General features: G+C 35.4%; 1 protein-coding gene across 1 annotated transcript in view; it reads right to left on the bottom strand.

Moving 5' to 3' along the window:
- Nucleotides 1–5,625: 5,625 nt before the first annotated feature.
- The window catches only part of Lerp (lysosomal enzyme receptor protein), a 114,953-nt gene continuing 99,425 nt past the window's right edge, over nucleotides 5,626–21,153 (bottom strand). The window contains exons 13-16 of the mRNA XM_089090364.1: nucleotides 16,872–16,942; nucleotides 13,231–13,336; nucleotides 8,327–8,481; nucleotides 5,626–6,407 (exon numbers count right to left, since the gene is read on the bottom strand). Of these exons, the coding sequence (XP_088946490.1) occupies nucleotides 6,315–6,407; nucleotides 8,327–8,481; nucleotides 13,231–13,336; nucleotides 16,872–16,942 (425 nt within the window). The 3' untranslated portion in view covers nucleotides 5,626–6,314. The remainder of the gene's footprint in view (nucleotides 6,408–8,326; nucleotides 8,482–13,230; nucleotides 13,337–16,871; nucleotides 16,943–21,153) is intronic.

Below are 21,153 nucleotides of genomic sequence, written 5' to 3'. Positions count from 1 at the left end.
TTAAAAGGGATTGATAATATTTTTATTCTGTAAAAAGTGTTCTTAACAGGTTTGCTTTTTACTGTACCAAAACTCTTATATTATTTGGTGTTTCCAGTAAAGCGCTAGTTTTTTATAATCCTAAAAGTATAGGAAAACATAATTAGTTGGTCTATTTCTACTACTTTTATTGGTATATTTTAGACAGGCTGTGAAGTAATAATTTGTTTCCGTTTTAATTTTCAACTTCGCTCTTTACTTCCCTCAGAAAAAGTTTTTTTTTTAAATTTATCTGTTCGTTTTTTATTAAATTTTAATGATTTTTTTTATTTACACGGAATAATGTATGTTCGTTTTAAGTTTTAATGTCACTTCTTAGTTTCAGTTTAAAACTAATTTTTAAAATAATTTATAATAATCACTGATCTAGGGGAGACAAAACAATATAGAAAATACTGCAGACAACCTAGTCAGCTACGAAAAACTTTCAGCCTATAACAATGTTCATTATCCATATTCACAAAACAATACATGTTCTCCAAGAACGTTTGCTTTTCAATGAGCAAAAAGCTGTTTTACTCGGCCGAATTTGCCTAAAAAAGCCATAATGAAGACAGGGCTTGATAAATCGCCTACTGACTAGCCGAGACTAGAAGGCTACTGTAACAAAAGAGAGCTGTCTGAGGGTTCATTTAAAATCTTATATTTGTACCTAATTGCTTTTTATAAATCTGACTTGATAGCACATTCCCACAAAGTGCACTTTCAGTTGTTTCCCCCATTTTTTCTCAAATGAAAAAAGGGCCTTATCCAATGAAATGCCCAAAAAGGTGTTTTTCAAAACCTAGGCAGGAGCAAAAAAACTAGGATGGCAAAGACGTCCCTTCCCGTCAATTATCGCCATTATAACTAGCACACAGGCTTCACTGCAGAGTGAAGTCTGAAGGTTCAATTCCAAATTGCTGATCATTCAAGCTTAATTTTGCGTAGGTTTTTAGTTGAAAAGATTTTAGATTTAGTTGATTTGTTTTCGCAATAATCTTTCACTTTTAGGATGTGTATGTGATTTATGAAACTTACTATGAGGGTCTGGAGGGGGAGTATATGTGAGGGGATCTTATAAACCTCCAGTGCAGATCTACTGTTTTACGCTTCCAAACTCTTCCACTTAAGAGGTGGCACCAAAAGTGCCGTTTTTAGTGCTATACGGCACTTATAGATGGTAAAATCAAAAAAGCACGTAGATATGATCAATAACTTTCAAACGAGTCATCAAGTATCACTCTTGTAAGTTCTTCTAGCCCAGTAGCCCCAGCTTTTCCACTTGAGACATGGCACCAAGAGTACCGTTTTTAGTGTCATTTGGAACTTGCAGATGATGGAATTCATAGGAAGAACGTAGATATGAGCAATATCTTTTATACGGACTATAAAAATCTGTCTACGATGGTCTGGTAGCCGGCTAGTGCCACCCTTTGAGAAATGGGACACAAAGTACCATTTTAGTGCCATATGGCACTTACAGATAGTGGAATTTATAAAAAGCACACAGATATGAGAAATAGCTTTTGAGCCATCACTCTCTATGATGTTCTGGTAGCCCACTAGGCTTACTGAAAAAATAAAAAATAAAGAAAAAACGGGAGACAGATCAGTGCTAACAATGCAAAAAAGTGATTTTCCTTTTTGTTCAAGGAGGAGAACTATAATTTCCCTGTATAAGGTTTTTGACCATGCTGATTCCAATGGTACACTTTTCATTTTAATCTGACGCTATTTTCGAGGGATTTCAGGTTTTTTTTCAAAATCACCCTAAATTTCTTTTTGCAATAAACTTATTTTTAAGACGAATCGAAATAATAATTACCATTCCTGAATCAATGTCAGATGGCAATTTTTTCATCAGGCAGTTTTTTTCAAAACGCGTTTTTTTTCATTTTGGTTACAATGGGCTGTGGTTCGCTCTTTACTAGGTTGCAGCTAACGCTGCAAACATGATGGGTTTTTTTAAAAGGATTTCACACTCGGTGGGTGCAAGATTAAATCGTAGTTACATGAAAAAAGGCGAATTGTGTTTAGGCTATACGCTCCACAAAAGGTCTATTTCACAGGTCTTTGCCTCTCTCTCCTCGATATAACTCTGAGTTATGACGTTATATTTCTCCTTGCTTACTTATAAACGAAATTAGCCAATTGTATAATTGGAAAATATAAATAAGCTATAAAATAGTCCGGGGCTCATGATTGTCAATTGTTCAAGAGGTCATTATCATTGCAGAAGAGTGTGGAGGTAGTTTCTGTGACGATCAAGGGCGTTTTGTGTTCTCAACATTACGTTTTACTCGATACTGTTAGCTCAAGTCCATCTTATTGGCACAATATCATAATATATTTCTTCAAACCTAGGATTCTAGTTTCTTTAATATACTCCAAAAATATATTACTGCTACTACTGCTAAAAACTCACTGCAGCACAAAGCCACCTGAGGCCAACACTGCTAAGCAAGCTCCTTCTCCATCACAATCTATTCAAAACCTCCCTTTTTACACCCTCCCAGGAAGTCTCCATTTCCCTTAAATATTTCTTAATGACATCCTCCCACCCAAGACGAGGACGACCTGCTTTCCGTTTAGCCCTAGACGGTAGGCCTAAAAGGACAATCTTCGGAAATCTGGGTTTGAATAGCTGACGAAAAGGCCATCTGCTCAATGACTTTAAATTAATAGCAGCAGGGCGGGGCATTAGCTTATTATATATGGAAATTGAAGGAGTATAGCTAAAGGACATAGTCAAGAAGTCAGAGAAGGGAAGGAAGACTCCCCTTTTATTTTACGGAAAATGTATCGAAAATGGAAGAATATCTTCGAAATTAGGTTGGAAAGAGATTTTCCAGTTCTGGCCTTCCTAAAAAAAATCCTTGGATTTCACTGGGAAAAATAACGGCTATGCTGACATTCCCAATTTTCATAAAATAAAATTCCGAGCAAAGAAATGCTAATGCTTCCTGAATCTACACATAATTTGCCGAGATACTAAATTTCTACGCATGAAATTTAGAAATATTTTTGATTGGACAGGGGAAGAAATAACAGCCTAGAGGATCCAAGTATAAGACCTACTCCTAATGGTCGAATGAGGTTTGGCTACGACTCCGACTACTCATGCTACCCTGCTTCTAAACATTGTGAACCCTCCCCAAACTGTATAAGAGGTTTTGAGTTTATATCCCTATCTTTGCTAACTGTCGTAGCTCACAACTTTCTTGGAACCTTGCAAAGCTATAGTAACGCCATCTAATAGTAGCTTTTAAAAAATGTGTACGTGTGTCCTTTAAACTAGACATAACGGCTATGGTGACTGGCTTAAAAGAATTTATTTGTCAGTGCTGTAATTCCTTACAAAAGAACGCAAAAAAAGTCTGGAGTCTGGAGAACACTAGGTCAAGTAAGAGCTCCAGGAAGCAGATTTGCTTTTACCAGACTGCTTTAAATTGGAGAAAAAATTATATTTTCTAAAATTAGCCACTAATTAGGCTTCGTATACGCTAAGCTATGTGGAATGATTGGAAAGTGTAGATGAACTATCGACCAAAACTTATTGACCGCTTATGAACAGGAAAGCTGGGTTTCTGTTTAATTGGTATACTGTTTAGTTTTACAAGTACTAAAAATAGAATAAAAAACTTGCACTGCTTATGACTGAACTTACCTAAAAAGGTCAGAGTTTTGCTTACCTAAAAAGGAACGATGACATTTTTTGCCATTATTTGATTTTTTCCAGTCAGGAGGTTCCTATAGGCCAGTCTCGAAGGGAACAGAGGATTTGGCTAAGTTTTGGAATTCCTTAAATATTTTCTCTGCATTTTTTTTCCATTGGTGTATGCTTTTTCTGACAGGGGAGTTACTCTAGTTTTTTTTTTTTTTTTTTTTAATTCAGACATTGGGTTTCTTTTTTTGTCTTGAGATAAACATAAATAAGAAAAGAAAATCTTTAGAATGAAATTTTTCAAAAAAAATGGGGGAAACCTGAAAACAATCAAACACAGTCTTTTCGGAAGAGGCCATACTTTTCAAATATTTTTTTTTCTTTTTTCCAGTTTGTTGCCTAGTAGCCCATAATTTCCTCTTGGGACACCACTCCTCAAGGTGAAACTGGGATACTGTTCACAATCGCGGCTCATTATGATTGACTCCTTAGAGGCAATCTAGTAAAGAACGAACCCCAGCCCATAGTAACCAAAACTTAAAAACACGTTTCGAAAAAAAAAATGTCAAGTGAGGAAGAATCGTCATCTGAACTTGATTCAGGAACTATAATTATTTTTTCAATTAATCTCTAAGGATAGAAGTTCGCTGCGAAAACAGGTATATGGGAATTCAAAATAATAGCCTGAATTACAACGATAATAGCGTCGGATTGAAATAAAAACTGCACCATTGGAACCACCATACCCAAAAACCCCGCTTAAGAGAATTAGAGTTCCCATATTAAGTAACAAGAAAAATAACTTTTTCGCATGGGAAGCAGTGATGCGTCTCATTTTTTTTTTTTTTTTTATTCTCCTGTTTTTGTTCTTCTATTGGCGTTACTGGGTACTGAACCATCCCAGTAGATGGGATGGACAGAGATGTTTAATAATGGTTGCAGCCTTTGCTACAATCTAGTAAAGAACGAAGTTCAGTCCATAGTAACCGAAAATTGAAAAATACTGTTTGATTAACTTTGATGCCACACAGGTGGGAAAGAGTGAATCATTAAGCAGAGCGGCTTATGACGACATTTCAAGGAATATCATGATACTTCAGGACATCAGGTAACGGAGTCACTCAAATATGACAATGACATCATACTCCATAGAAGAAACTTTTCCAACACGCATTACAGCAATTTATCAAAAGATGTGTGTCTTATAAATGAAGCAGTTTTGTCAAAAATTGTATTTTATTTTAACATTATCTTTTGTTACTTGCAGAAGGTACTAAATATGGTGAGTTTCTTTCAAATGAGTCCTCTCATAATATTCTATGACCACAGGTTCAGTATAATCACTCTTGGGAAGAAAAGAAAAGGGACACGTCTGTTACAGAGTAGTGTTTTCGAATATGATGATTCCAATGGTGCAGTTTCTATTTTGATTCGACACCATTTTTGGAAATTTTTTGAAGATCTCTGGCTTTTTTTTGAAATTTTCATAAATTTGTTTTTGCCATAAACTTTTACTGTTAAGATTCTCCAAAATAACAGTTACCATCCCTGGATCAGCTTCAAATAGCGATTCTACCTCACTAAGTTTTTGTTCTACCAAGTGTTTTTAAATTTTCGGTTACTATGGGCTGGACTTAGTTAGTTTGCTTTTGATGCTGCAATTATGATTGGGATTCGAAGGAAGCTCCATTCCAGAAATTTATATTTCTGTATTTTGCATTCTGGTATGTATTTTTGTATTTTTATACATTTTGTATACATTTACATTTTGTATTTTTTGCAAGGCTCGTATCACACCATTTCGGATGTGTTTTTTTTATCATCTTGTCTCTCTTCATTCTTTCTATCTATTTTATCTATTCTATTTTTAATCTTTATGATGGAATGGAGGCTTGGTTTTCGTGGTTTTCACACTATATAAAAATGGATGGACAAAACAATAATTTAAAAAACTGTATATTGTAAACCCCAAGCACAAAACCGACATTATACTGATCAAACGACTAGAAATATACCATCAGCACTTTCATAAATACGGAATATCCTAGGTAGGAATAAAGATACGAGTACATGTCACAACGAACACATACTAAAATGGATAAATAATCTAAATTTAAAAATTCAACTTTTGATAACACTGCAATAGCCTTGGTGCATTATGAAGTCAGTATATAACCTGTGAATAATTACTTTTTAGAACTATATTTCTTAATATTGGACGTGATCGTCTCTTACTAAGTTGCTAGTTAGCGCCGCAACCCGGATTATCTATTAATTTTATAATTACAATTGACGATTAACGACCCACCAAAAAATCTGTTTTTAAGTATATACATTTTAAAAACATAAATTCCCAAAGCCGTGGAGTTTTCTCTTGTTTTTGAATTCTCGGGAAGAATTACTAGTTCTAAGAAAAATTGCTACCTATTTCTTTTCTGTATGTATGCTTAGACAAATCTATAGCAACTTGGATACATACTACCTTATAACTTTACATATGAGCATACGAAAACCTTCAAAAATATTGCAGAAACTTATCAAATAACGTTTTGAAAATACAAACTACACGGTCGGGTTCTAAAATTTCTGGCAATTCTCTATTAACAAAGTGTATCTCATTTTATATAACCTACACTCCAAGCAACTCGTCATCACTATCATCGTGCAAATTCCTCGGATCAACTGGACCAAAGATCAATCTGGTTTCATCATTTGTAGGTACCTATAAAAGAAGAGAATAAAAATTATGAGAAAAGTAAAAAAAAGTGTAAATCTTTCATTACTGGTTCAGTGGCAACACAAATGACTGTGAAACTTGTAGCTAGTCTTCATATTGAAATTGCCATCCGTGTACAAATGACCATGATGTAGAGTGAATTGAATTTATACCTTAATTCTTTACCTAAGATATAAATACTGCAATCGAACTTGAAGGGTCCTATTATCAACAAAATGTTCTTTGTCTTCTGAACAAGAAACATTTTGTTTGTTTGTTTTTTCAGTCAGAATATTGAAGGTTTTTTTGAAGCTACTTTTAATTGGCTAGGTACTGTTTTGAAGAATTGGATAATTCTAAATCTCATAAAGCCCAAAATGAATGTATCTTTATTTAAATGGCTACATCTTACGATTATGACGTCATTGATCAATATTTATCATGAAATATGCAGTTTTTCGTAAAAAATTGATTCTATTTTAAAAATAATTTGTTTTAATTACAAAAGGTTATTAATCCCATTAATTTCCTTTAAAATGAACCATTGAACAACTCTACGATGTTCCAGTACCAAGCTATCTGTGGAAGAAAAAAAGAAAAAAAAAGATGTCATTTAGGCAGAATGCTGTAGTAGCTGCCACTTTCCTTGATTTTCAAGCCAATATATTTCCCTTGCTGTTCAATTCGAGAGACAGAAAGTTTCCTATATAGGGGTTTCGGACAAGGCAGTTCTAATGGTGTACTATTTGTTTTGACCTGACTCTTTTTTTTAGAAGTTACAAGTTTTTATATTTCTTAATATTGGACATGATCGTCTCTTACTAGGTTGCTAGCTACCACTGCAACCCGGATTAGGCTCGTATAATACGAACATGCGATTGTAGCAATTTAGAAATGACCCCGGGTGGTCATTCCCAAGCAGCGCTATGATAATCAACCGAATCGTAACCACGCAGAAAAAGTGAACAAGAGACTATGTAAAACACAGGCAATATAATAAGAAAATAAATCCTCTTACTATGCGTCCAAGTCCAACAAAAGAGTTACGAAAACATGTGCGCATGTTATGCAAAGTCCAAAGCTCGCTAAAACTTTTGAAATGTAGTATCTTTTAGCACTTGTTGGTGGTTCTGATTAGTACCATTATTTTGTTTGAGAGGAAACCATGCTTTCAAAGCGAATACATCTTGGCAGTTGAGTAAGAAAGAAGAATAAAGAAGTTAAACAAACTATAGCCGAAAAATAATATAGCGTTTCTGATGTTAAATCAATTGACACAGTAAAAACAAGTTATGTAGAAATTTTAGTAAAAGCAACAACGCTACTCTGAGCAGGCTGCAGATATTGATAAAGCTGCACTGGGAAACAAACAGGTAATGACTAAGACTTCATGAGGACAAAATGAACAAAATTGGCAGTTTGATAACTAATGTCATCCCGAAATAATGACATGCTCTTTACTAGAACTTTAGCAACAATACAAAAAGAAAGAAAATATAGCAGCAATAAATAATAAATACAGAAACAGAATACCATTAAAGGGTCTATAACAACCAGCTGTGCAACATAATCTACATTTTTATTGGCAAAAGCAAGTTCTATATTTGTGCATTTCCGGCTAAGTCCTAATGGATGATATAACATGTATTTTGCCCTCGAAAAAAAAGTTGCATGGCTATCAATTAATAGACTTTATATCACTAAATAATCGATTTATTTGGTGTTTATGATTAATAAATATATTCGATATCTAAAAGGCTAAATACTGATCCAGCAATAATCTTCACGAATCAAATCAATTAAAAAAGTGAAATACTCAGCTTTGCTATGAATGGAAAAAAATCGCTACAGATTTATCAAAGTTTCTGCAAATAAATACATTCCACATTTCAGTCTGCACAGCAAGAGTCAAATTCGAATGTTACCTCAGAATAGCGGACGCTCCCATCACGAGATCTTCCTTGACCACTTCTAAACCGCGACCATAGTGATGCTATAGTTCTTCGACGCTTGTAAGTAACGAAGGCAAGGCCACCAACTGCTAGAAGGAGGACTATCCAACCTGCTGCGTTAGCTGAACCTGAAAAAAGGAATATGTTGAATAACATAGAATACAATATGTTAACAATAGATAAGATTCAGTAGCGCTTTTTTCAAGTTTCATGTGATATTTCACGACAGTGCGTTGCTCTTTTATTATATTTATCATTTATCCGGCAAAACAAAACATCAGCTCTTATACAAACGAAGGGCACGGCGGGACTAATTTGTTTACGGACAGGAGAGGGGCCTCATTTGAAAGAGAAGGCGTCACGATATACAACTTCTGGTCGTTCTCTTTTGGCGAATGCGTGCTTCTTTTTGAAAGCATCGTTATTTTATAACCCATAGAGATAGGCTTGTGTATCTGTCAGTTTTAATCTGATAAAAAAAAGTAGCTTTTTATATTTTTCATTTTTTCAATATCTATATTTGCAAATGTTTTGTTCCCGGAATTGGCGTTGGAATGCCTTAGAGCTTTACGAAAAATTTTAAGATTTTCGAAAAATCTCCTCATCGTCTGTTTTAAAGATAATATATTGGAAATAGAATACGTCTACTTTGACAAATATTATTTTCAATGGGGGAGGATGAAAGACCGATTTTGGGAGGTTTAATCTCTCTGATATCAGCACTCATCAATATCCAGGCAGAGCCGGAGTTACGCTTTTCTTAGGGAAGGGGCAAATGTAGACTTCGCCACCCCCCTACCACACGATCAATACTGTAAATATTACAATTTTTGTCCAACAATATTCCAATTTAAGCTTGATATGTCACCCTCGGGCGCGCCGCCTTGGACGCTCGTCCCCTCTAGCCTCCCCCTTAGATCCGGTCCTGTGTCCAAGTATGATTTTCATCCTACAGACTGTCTTCAAACTGTTTTTTTTTTTTTTATACAGATTGCTTAGGGATCTTAATTTTCCAAACAGACAGCGAACTCACTCACTATGTGGGATTTTGGGGGATGGATTGGGATATTTTCGTTTTAGGTGCCAAGAATCAATAAGCCAAAGGGGAATTAAGTTGAAAAGTAGAAAAAAATGAACCGATACTGGAGATCCTTAAATCAATCTCTCCTAGATATAAAGTGACATGAGGAAATTTATTTTAAAATCTTTAAAGCCTCGTAAATAGGAAGTTTTATTTATTAGTATCTGTCTCATTGGTATGTTTTTTGTATCAATATTGTATATGGCTATACCGGCTTTGAAATACGCTCACGACTATCTACCTTAGTTCTGCCCTAGGATGGATGGACGGATGGGTGATAGACTATCTATCAACAAGTGAAACGACATCATTTTTATATAATCCTAAAAAAGGTTTACGCCAGATTTGCCTCTCACTCAGACCATCTGTCTTGGCTTTTTCTCCAAATAGCCATGGCTTAATGGCAACTTAATTAAAATTTTAATATATATATATATATATATATATATATATATATATATATATATATATATATATATATATATATATATATATATATATATCGAGAAGCGGTTTTTGACATTAAAGGAGGGTTGTGGCAGAACTCCAATTCTATTAAGAATTACATTTAGGTACCGGAGTTTCCCAGCAACCAATCCAGTTTTAGGTTTTCAGGTCTTTATTCATATTTTTTCCTTCTACATACTGTCCGTGTTTATTTATATTTTTGTCTATGCGTTTCTCTCATTATCATACATGTAAAAATTTCAAACCAAAAGAACATAATATAGAATATATAAAAAACAATGAACGAAAGAAGCACACATGTAATTAAAATACCAAGAAGAAATTAATATTTTAACGACAGAGAGTAGAACTCAAGGACTAGCATTAATCTTTACTACTAGGTGTCATTTTTTCTTTTAAAACCACGATAATTATCTTATATTAGATAAGTATCAATACTTATCGATACTTATAATATCGATAAGTATCAATACGTATCGCTAATATCGATAAGTATCGATATTAGCTCCCGGATTTCAGGTTACCCAAGGAAAATATATCTTTAAGTGAGTGAATATTTGGTTCACTTATGTTTTGGATGAGAGCAAAAAATTCATTTTTCTCAAACCGACGAAAATTGTGTTTAAAATAAGAAAATGAATTATTAGTATTATTTGCAACATAGGTAATCAAAAGGAATATTTTCTTCTTTTTTTATGCTAAGTTAGAATTTCATAGAAACAAACTGTTTGGGCTCTGATATTACAGGCAAGCAAGTTTTTTCGGTTAGATCAGTTGGAAGTCAGTTAATCTAAGAGACAAAATGTTTGGGCTTTATCAACATTAAAAAGAAAAAAATAGTAAAAATGTGCGCAACAGGTCCCAAAACAACCTTATGGAATAGAATTTTTCATTGTGACCGACATTTTTCATTTTGCCCGGATTGCCTTCGGTCTTGGTGTATTGATATAACTTCTAAAATAGATGATGAAACAGATATTTTGAAATTTAAAAAAAAAATAAATACTTCCGAGAATTTCACTTTCAATTAGACATGTCAGCTAGAATTCACAGAATATGTCGCCTGGTCATTCTTACTTGAAAAAAATCTAAGCTAAGCAATGATAGAAGACGGTGATCGCAAAAAAGAGATGTCACTATATGACTTGAGACTCGTATGTCAAATTGAACGAAAACCTCTGCGCTTCTAATAAAATTTATCAAAACAAAAGAGACCCCTTTGAATATATTTTAAAAAAGAGTAAAAATTAAAAAGTTTAACAATTGCATAAAATTTATTTATTTTATTTAAAAACTTTATTTATTTTATTTAAAAAGTTAATTATTTTAAACAAAACTTTTCCTCTTGAAGAAATTAGTTTTTCAACTCTGAATCAAAACAAAAACGAACCCAAATATTTATTCGCAATGTATCACACCTAATATTTACCAAATATTACAAATAGATTTTTTTTTCATCGAGCGATGTCCAGCTGCCAAAGTGAAATAATCAACTGGGAACGAGACTCATCAGCAGGGCCGTCACTTATGGGGGGAGGAGGGACGCCCCTAGTATCTAGTCAGTCGGTAAAATCGTGTCGCTTCACGCCATGATTTTTCCGATGCCTTTAAAATTATTTTTTCAGTTCAATAAAGACCGCAAAAATACTGACATGTCATCTACAGAAATTTCGAACTTGGTCTTTAAACGCAGCAGTTTTACCGACTCCTGTCCTGATTTTACAAATGGTGCCACAATTTTCCACTTGGTTAACCAAATAAACAGCATTACAAAAGTGTAAGTTAAAATAGTTAATAAACCGCATTACATTTTATAGGAATCCCTGCCCAGTCGCCCCCCCCCAATAGGAGGAAGTTACCACTTCATCCTTGAGCTACATCCCACAAGCAAAGTCTGGGTCACATACACTACAGAAACAACTAAAAGTCAACCAATCACAAACAGAGGATGGTTTGGTTTCGGCAATTGGCTCACGACTGAAAAATGGGACAGCATAATTTCTACAGCTAATGCTGATGAAATGGCCACTACTTTTCAAGAAAAACTTCTCGGCAAGTACCATTTCTATTTTCCTGAAGAAGTTAACAAACGTTTTTCAGCAGATCGTCCATACGTTGCAAAAGAAATCAAAGCACTAAGCAGGAAAATGAGACAACTTTTCAGAAATAAAAGCATAAAAGCATCTTTCTTTAAAACTCCTTGCTCGTCATGGTGTCCCAACCCCCCACTTTTTGCTTATTTTTCTTCCATTTGTCAGATCGCTGGTAGAATATACTTGTCCCGTTTGGCATTACGGCCTGACTTCGGACCAGAAGGACCACCTGGAAGGGATCCAATAGCGAGCTCTTCTGGTAGTGTCTAAATCTCCCAAAGTCTCTTATTGCTCCCTTTTAAAACAATTTTCACTTACAACTTTTTCGACACGCCGAGATGAATTGTGTTTTAAATTTGAAGTCAGTATTTTCGAAAATCCACGGCTTTGTGAAATCCTCCCCTCCCCCTGAGTATCTACCTTCGCGCCAAAGGCTCCCGTAACATGTAGCTCAACCGGTACCAGCACAGCATATGCGGTACGCAAACAGTTTTATTCTCTCGTTCGTCAAGAGTTTTAATTATGCATGCACTCGTCAACAATAATATATATATTTATTTTTTTTAGTTCATTATTCTTTTTTTTTCTTTTTATTTGTTTGGCTTTGTTTAGTTTTAATCTGTGATATTTCGAACCAATGTATATTTTGTGTGACGATGGCTATGGCTGTGATTTTCATAAGTTTTATATGTTTAGTGCCTTATTATGACAAGAACTGTCGCTTATCGGCATGACCGTGTAAGACGTTTGAAAATAAAATCGTTTTATTATTATTATACTTGTGCAGTGATTTTACGTATTGTATTCAAAACGGACATTATGTTAATTTTAAAAAAAAACAGTCGGTAAAAATGACCAGCAGGTCGGTAAAATCTCTTGCCCCCTCCTCTAACTTTTGGCTAGTAACGAAACGACCCTGCTCATCAGACACTCGCATAGGAATTTTATTTAGGTTGATCCTATAATTCGGGGAGAGGAGTGTTAGTGAGGGATAGGTTGCACATTCAAAGGATAAGAGCATTAAAATCTCAGGATAACACAGAGGCCGACCCAAAACCAAACTCTACCCTGAGCTTGTCTTCCCTAACCTAACGCACACAAAATTATACATGAAATAGACATATTTGAGATGTAATTCACCAACTAACTGACGTTAATAATAAGTTTTTTCATTTTTGAAAAACGTGTACGTATATTATTAGGCTGCACAAAACAGAAAGCGTTTAATTGCTTACCCCTTTCATCTGTTTCCACTTCTTCAAATACATGACCCTTGTCACTTTCTTCGCTGGCACATACAGTTGAAGTGTGGACCTCCATGATAAGTAAGCACGGATAATCCTAAGAAAAATAAATTAATGTTTGTTAGGAAAGTTTTATGAATAGGATAAGAAAAATTATTTATACGAAAGAGTCCCAAAAATGCGGTTCAACTAGGACCATGAGAGTCCGGACCAAGAAAAGATCAATCCAGACCGCAAAATAGAAATAATATTTCTAGCGCCATAGATTAAAGTATTAGAAAGTCACCATCTCTCTATTCCTGAAAGGATTCTTGATTCACCGAGAATCAGATCATCCCGTATAGCGCATAAAAGAAATTTGCTATGAAGACCAACAATTGGTGGGAGTTGAACCCATGGCCTATTTTTCGCTACGAAGGCAAATCTGCCACTGAAACACCGCGGTCCAGTAACAGATTTGACATAGAAAACCGACTTTGTCGCTTATAATAATAACAAAGTGCAATAGATTTAATGCTCAGTGTATAGTCTCCTAAAAAGATAATGCGTAATAAATATAACATATTTGATTGGTTTTAATTGTGGTAGAATGAACTCAAGTTGTTATTTTTTTTCTAATTACCAAGGACACCAAAAATGAAAATTAATGCTTTAAATAGGTTAAGTGAAAACTTAGAAAACCATATACGTCTTAAAAAATTAGAAAAAACCGAGAATTCAGTTTTTAATGAAGAAGATCTTCAATTTTCGATTTTTTTTTTCAGTGCCATCCAATTTAAAAATAAAGAACATTTATTAAAAATTAGAAGAAAATGAGCGCAAAAATGTATCACCATGGAGCACTAGGAAGTGTAACTTTCTCGACTGCTATAGAAGAAGGAAAACACAGCGATTAATTGGCGGGGAACTGGATAAAATCCAATGATTGGACGAGTAAAATATGGGTTAATCCTAACATCTTGTTGACAAATAGGAATTGGAAAATAAATGCATGTATCATGGAATAACTAGAACTCTAAGCTAAGCATTAATTTGTTTATTGTTAAAATTATTCAACGCTTCAAATTATTAGTTGTTTAAACACCCTTAGAGCCTCTTTTTGTAAAGCCAATTATCCTATTTTGTCACATTTATACCTTCCAAATATTTATTTCAAAAGTATAACTTTCATTGCTTAAATTTTATCACATAAAGCACAAATACTAAATTGATTGTTTCAATTTGAGAAACAAACAAAGGAATTGAAGACATGACACACTCAAATGTAACAAAGACATGGAAATCGACCTTGGCTATTTTGGGGTAGATACAAGATAAACAATTAGACACGGAGGATAAATATGAAAATACTACGTAATGGAAAACTCAAGACATGTCTTTAAATAACTGATTTGCATGTTCCTAAAACATCTTTGAATTTTTAAAAAGTATTATCGAATTTACCAAAATAGTTTCCGCATATTTTTTTCATGATTCGGTTTGGAAATACTAGTGACACTTTTAATATTTAATAACAATCATATATATATATATATATATATATATATATATATATATATATATATATATATATATATATATATTAAATAAATAATATTTATTTATATATTATTAAATAAATAATATTTTAACATATAAACAAATATAAATATAACATAAAAATAAATATAAACAAAACATATAACATATAAATAAATAATATTTTATAACAATCAAAACAAAAAACATAGAAAATCTTTCCAGACATGGATAGACTTAAGTTGGGGCCAGGTAGACAAAAATGTTTTCATTATGATAGTCTTGGTATTTCAATATTGTTTAGTCACTAAACAATATTAAACTTTAATATTGTGTTTAATTAGTGTTTAATAGATAAGTGTTTAATAAAGTTTAACACTAAACTTGACAGAAGGAGCTGAGTGTCTGAACTGAGTGAAGGAGTGTCAAGTGTCTTTTTAATGTCAGTAGGATATAATTAGTAGAAACGATGATCAAATGAAGGAATTTTAAGGACAGTAAACTAATTGAAAATTAAAAAGAAAACTAATTGAGTATTTTTGCTACATAGCTAATTGCTGTCCTCCACAAAGTAGAATAAGAGCAGAATGAAGAAAAGTGGAACAGAAAAGAAAAATACAGATAAAATTCAACTTACGACAGAAACCTTGGTGAAAACATTCTCTATTTTTATCTTAAGTTTAAGTTTATCTTTTCCCGACTTTTTTGGTTTGCTGAGGACGGATATTGCTGTCTATAAAATTTCTCTTTGCGTTAGCCTCTTTGCTGTTTATATGATGAAAAGCCAATGCTGTCTTCGTTGTTATTTACACTAGCAGGGTATATGTTGTTGTTGGTAGGTTTTTGGAGATACAAATACTAAGGTAAAAAGAAAACTTTCTTTGTAGTTTGTGTGGATTTATTTGTCCCCCCTCCCTCCTTCGTCCACATCGTGCCCTAAAATTTGAAGGGGATATAATTCATGTTAATTCATTTATTTGTTTAACAAACAATGCTGAAATTGACTAGACTTTAAGCAAAAATCATGCCTGTATAAAACTATATGATATCAACTTAAAAAAATCAACTATATTAAAATATCACTTAACATACCACTTTAACATACTAATATATATTGCCATCCATTACTATGCAAAATATCAATATATAAGCTAGAGTATTAGCTGTCCGTTCACATGCTAGAAAATTTTTAAGATACCCAATGCTAGAAATACAATAAAGGAAACAGTGCATTCAGTCACAGTAGACCTTCCCAAAAATAGCCCTAAAAATAAAAAAACAAATAAGAAAGATTGAAGCTGCTAAACCTTCATCATCTTTTTAGCTTAATAGCTAAAGCCCCGAGGAACAAGAGCTGAATTTGAAAACTACTCATCTAAGATGACAACCAGGGTTCCTCGGGGCGTCGGGCAAGTAATGCCAGGAGCTTTGTTTTACCAGGATTTAAACAATAGTTTGATATTTTCCTTCATTAAAACCTTTTAAAAGTCTACTTGTTTACGAGGGGAAGGTTTGAATCCCCTCCCTGACAGGGTCCATGCAGTGAGCCATATAAAGTGTAGCCTTTTATAATTCCTAATCGGGATGGAACTCGGGTAATAGCAATTGCAGCAAGACATCTCATATAAATTACTGTTACAATCAGCTCTCAAAACACGCTGGGAAAACACCAACAGATTTGATACGAAAAAAGAAGTAAGAATAGATTCATCTGTACGGCTGCGTCCATATTATTGGGGGAGAAGGGAATGCAGAGGGAGATTTAGAAAAGCTATAAGAACTTGCAGGTGACCAAATTATTCTAGGCAAATTGCCAGAATTTTTTTACGATCCTTGTTCCCTATTTTGAGTAGAATTTTTATTGAAATACTTTTACGACCTCCCTCGCTTAGGAATGCATAACAGAGATTAATGAGTAAATTCAAACTTTTTTCTGAACAGGCAAAACAAAAAGCAATATTCATAGCGATACACAAATAGATAAGAGTAAAACAACAAAGCGGATATAAAAATAATAGAGCTTTTAAAACGTCATACAAATTGAAAAAGACATGAAATATAACAGAAAAAAAATAAAAAGAGACGGAATCTTAGAAAAGAACGATAAAAATTACCTTTACTTTTTGCTCAATAGGGATTTGAGCATCTTTGTCACATTGAACAAGGAACTCTATAGCCCTTTGACCTGCAATTTTAAAAATAAAATGAATAAAATGTCAATTCACCCATCAGATGCTAGTAGCTTCGAAAATTTTCCATTTTTTCTGACAGGTTCTTTATGAAAATAGGAAGGTGAACTTTACCCCCTACCGTCAGCTGAAAGGATGAATTTGGACAAGATTGGAGTATACGCTCGGAAATCTCCCCTTATATTGTGAAAATATTTCAATTAAAAACAAAATATTATATTCATGTGCTTATCTGCACAGAGTTAGAAGGGATGGGGTTGTCCCCTAGTAACAAGACTTTTCCGACGACCCTTCCTTGAAAAATATGTAATCAAGAGTATCTAATTTATCTATTTATATAAAATATAAGAATTGCTCAAAAGCAACTTTTTATATTTGGTATAAAGGTGATAAAAATATTTGACTAAGTTGAACCCTGTGGGAACGTTTTGGACAGTTTGATACGAGGTTTGGAGGACCGTATATCAAACAATAACTTGTACGAAAAGTATGGCGCAATCCCGCTTTTTAGACCTATCATGAATATAAGGTTAAGATTATGTTTATATTTTACGGTTTAAGGTTATTTTTACGGACGAAGGAAGATATGAAGCAAAACTTCGAGCTTTACGGACCAACAACAGGGGCCAGACGGAGACATCTTCAAATTAGGTAGGTGGCTACTTCAAGGAAGTAGGGTTTGGCAGGACCTTACATTAAACAATATGCTATAAAAGAAATGTGGTTCGATACCCCCTTCAAGTTTTATCGTGATAGAAAGGTTGACATGGTCCGGTCGGGTTTCGCAGCTGAAGAAATATAGGCTGGTAAATTTTTTGCCAAACAAGAAGGAGGACATCCTCCGACAATGTAGGAGAAGGTAATAAGAATAGTAAAATTTGGCGGCCGAATATAAAAAAGATAAGCTGCAAGAAAAACGTGATTCGAACCCGCTTTTTATAGTCCAGTAAATATACGGAAAAAATCGACGATCTGGGACAAAATTGCAATATAAATGATTTTTACACCATTTTGTAGAGAAAAAATTCTGTACAACATACCAAAAGTCCCCAAGAATCCCCTTGGCGGAACAGGGTGAAAAACGGGGGGAAAGGGGAAAATTCAGGGGAAAATTCGAAAGTCCACGGCCGGTAATTTTTGATGCTGAGAATGGCATTCCTGACACTCTTGCGTCCAAAAAGATCGAATATGTGTTTTTTTATTGCTGTGTAAGAAGTTGTTCCCCCATTTCGCAACTTACAGGGGCAAAAGAGGGAAGAAATAGAGATCCTTTACAACAGTCTGTAAGACTTGATTTCTGGGGTTTCCCAGTGCAAGAAGAATGAATATGTTACTTTGATTAGCCTCTGTAATTAGCCTTTCCCCCCGTTTTCCAGTTACTAGGGGAAAAGAGGGTGAAATGAAAATATCCTTTAAAGGGAAAAGATAGTCAGACGGCTCTACAGAGCTTGGAGAGGAGACAAAGGTCTATCCAATCGGTTTTAAAACCCTCTAACACCATTTTGACGAGAATTTTAATATCCTATTCCCTGGTGCTTCTCTTTTCCTGTTTGCTGGAGATTCACTACTTACTGATAGGTTGAATTGATCAAGTAATAATGCAGGCTTTCTGTCCCCAATCTTTGCTCGCTCCTCTACAAGTATACGTTGGAGTCCAGCAACACCAGCAATCTGGTTCATGTTTTCGCATCGACCAGCTGAATAGGCTAGGTTTTTCTACTTCTTACTCTGAAGTGCTTCGATTCGAGCGTTCTGCAGCAGTAACTCATGGTACAGAATTTCCAGGGATGCCTTCTAAAACTCACACGCAGTTCATTGGCGACAATGTCGACAACAACATTTGCACTATCGACGGAAAAGGTACTTTCCATGGGATGGGCATGCTAGCTGCTGCCACACCAAGCCTACCCAAATTTCCAATCATAATCCCAAGAGCAGTTGTAAACCTTGAAGTAATCCAGCTGGTTGGACAAGTGCCTTTCTTCTTCTACAATAGAAGCCAAAAGGAGAACAGTCTTGTGTACAAACCCATCCCGACCATCACCTTCGACGACAAGATGGATGGCATTGACCTACTATGGCATACAAGCTGGTTACATGACACGAAACGGGTCGGATGGAGTGGATTTATGCAAGCAATTCACCATGGGTCATACAAAGGCGGTTCGTCGATTGTTTTTCTGCCTAAGATCGACTATAATCCCTCCGATCTTTCTTTTGTATACACGACCTTACGTTTTATCTCCGATAAAGCACACCAGCACGGAATGGTACCAGTTGTTAATTTCGACCAACCTTTGTACATGAAAGCGGTGAACATCATCAATGCCGAGCCTGCTGATAGTCATCTCAAGGCAGCAGTTCCAATGATTGTTGGTCTCCATTGCCGTATGAGCTTTCTTGGAGCGATCGGGCGCTTGATGACGGAAACAGGAATAAAAGAAGTGCTCGAATGCCTATATGCCGGTAACATCATTAAGCATATCCTTAGCGGTAAGGCTGTTTCATGAGCCATGAGAGGGCACTAGCATAGAGATTCAGCATTGCAGATCACTCTCATTTGCAAATCCTATGGTTTCGACTGCAAAGATGACACACGTGCGAGTCATCAAGACTTTGCAGAAGCTTCGGAAATATGTATAGCTCTACTGAATGAACAAGTAACCCTTGAAGACGCTTCCAACGCAAACATAGTGCGTCGAATCCAAACGTGAATGGTGGAGTTTCAAGACACACTGCAGAACAACAGGACTGCAAAAATAGGGCTTCAGTGTTCGATGGGATGTTTCTCATTCGAATAAGCGATAGATTTTGGGCTGGGCTCTCTCCCGACTTAGTAATTGAGCAAGAACTGATGAAAAAAAAACTTTTTCGCATGCTGACCAAAGGTCTGCGTTGCGTAGGTACCGATCTCCTGATTCAATGCCTTAGATCGGAAACGCACAGCATGGTTAGAGACAAATCATCCAACGCCTCCCTTGTTTTTCCCCCAGATTACGCCAGATACCCATTTAGAGCTGGGTCGACTCTGGCTTAGCTTAAAGGGTCACACCATTGACCCCCGTTCCAAACCAAATAACCAGCGACACCAGGACTCAAACCCCTGACCTCAGGATTTCAAGTCCAGAGCGCTAACCCCTCGGCTAGGACAGCTTGGTGAGTACTGGTGAAGTCACTGAAAACAAGCATGGGACTCACGAGAGGAAATGGAATGATTGAGACCCAGAGGTTGGTCTGGACAATGTAAATACCAGCGCGAGCAGAAATTAGTGAGCTGATGTCGTCTCTCATTAGTATTGAGTGTCTGTCATTCGAGCAGCACGTTTCCGCAAGATCAGCTCGTGTAGAAAGAGATCAAAAGGACGAAAAGTCTTTGGTAGCTTTTTTGCGCAGTTCTGTCCGTGCGACAACTGCACTCAAATGTGCAATATATCGAATGGTATGACAGCAGCAAGGGATGTCAACGCAGATGCAGCAAAGGCGATAGGAAAAGAAATTCTAAAGTGAATGGAACGACGCCGATGCCGATCGCTACATCTTCAAGCGCAAAAACAAAGTGATTACGAATCCCTATCAAGGCAACATTTCCGAAGCTGACGGTGAAGACATACAAATTGACACATGTCTTCTGTTCCAACGTCTTGCAGCAGAGACAACTACAGCTGCAGGGGATATGGAAGAAACTCTCAGATTCAAACTCTCCAGCTATCCTATTGCCCTTTTCGAATCGTCAAGCCTGCCGCGACAGCCAGATAAAGCGGAGCTAGCGAAAACTATTTTGAAATTAGCAAAGGCAGAACCTGTGAACGTTCTATCAAAAGAGCCGGAAAAATACGTGATCGATGGTGGATGGCTGCTCCAGCATATTCTAAAGAAAATAGGAACCACTTTCGAACATATTTGCAACAGTTTCGTTTCATTCGTGACACAGAAGTATTCAAATGCTTCCATCGTCTTTGATGGTTAAACTTCCGGTCCGTCTATCAAAGATGTCACCTAGGTTAGACGAACGAAAGGTATCCATTGTCCAACCGTCAATTTCACACTGAGTGTGAAGCTGAAAAGGAAGAAGGAGGACTTCTTGCGGAATCCGAACAATAAGCAGAACATTATTCGAGCTATTGATAATGAGCTTGTCCAAGCCGACCTCACTGTCCTTCATGCAGAGAGAGATGCAGATGTTCTGATTGAATTAACAGATGTTAAT

The sequence above is a fragment of the Artemia sp. Qi Xiang Cuo genome, chromosome 6 (assembly GCF_049724085.1).
Source record: "Artemia sp. Qi Xiang Cuo chromosome 6, ASM4972408v1, whole genome shotgun sequence".
Lineage (NCBI taxonomy): Eukaryota > Metazoa > Arthropoda > Branchiopoda > Anostraca > Artemiidae > Artemia > Artemia sp. Qi Xiang Cuo.
Note: the sequence above shows the minus strand (reverse complement) of the source record. Positions and strands in the feature narration are given on the sequence as shown.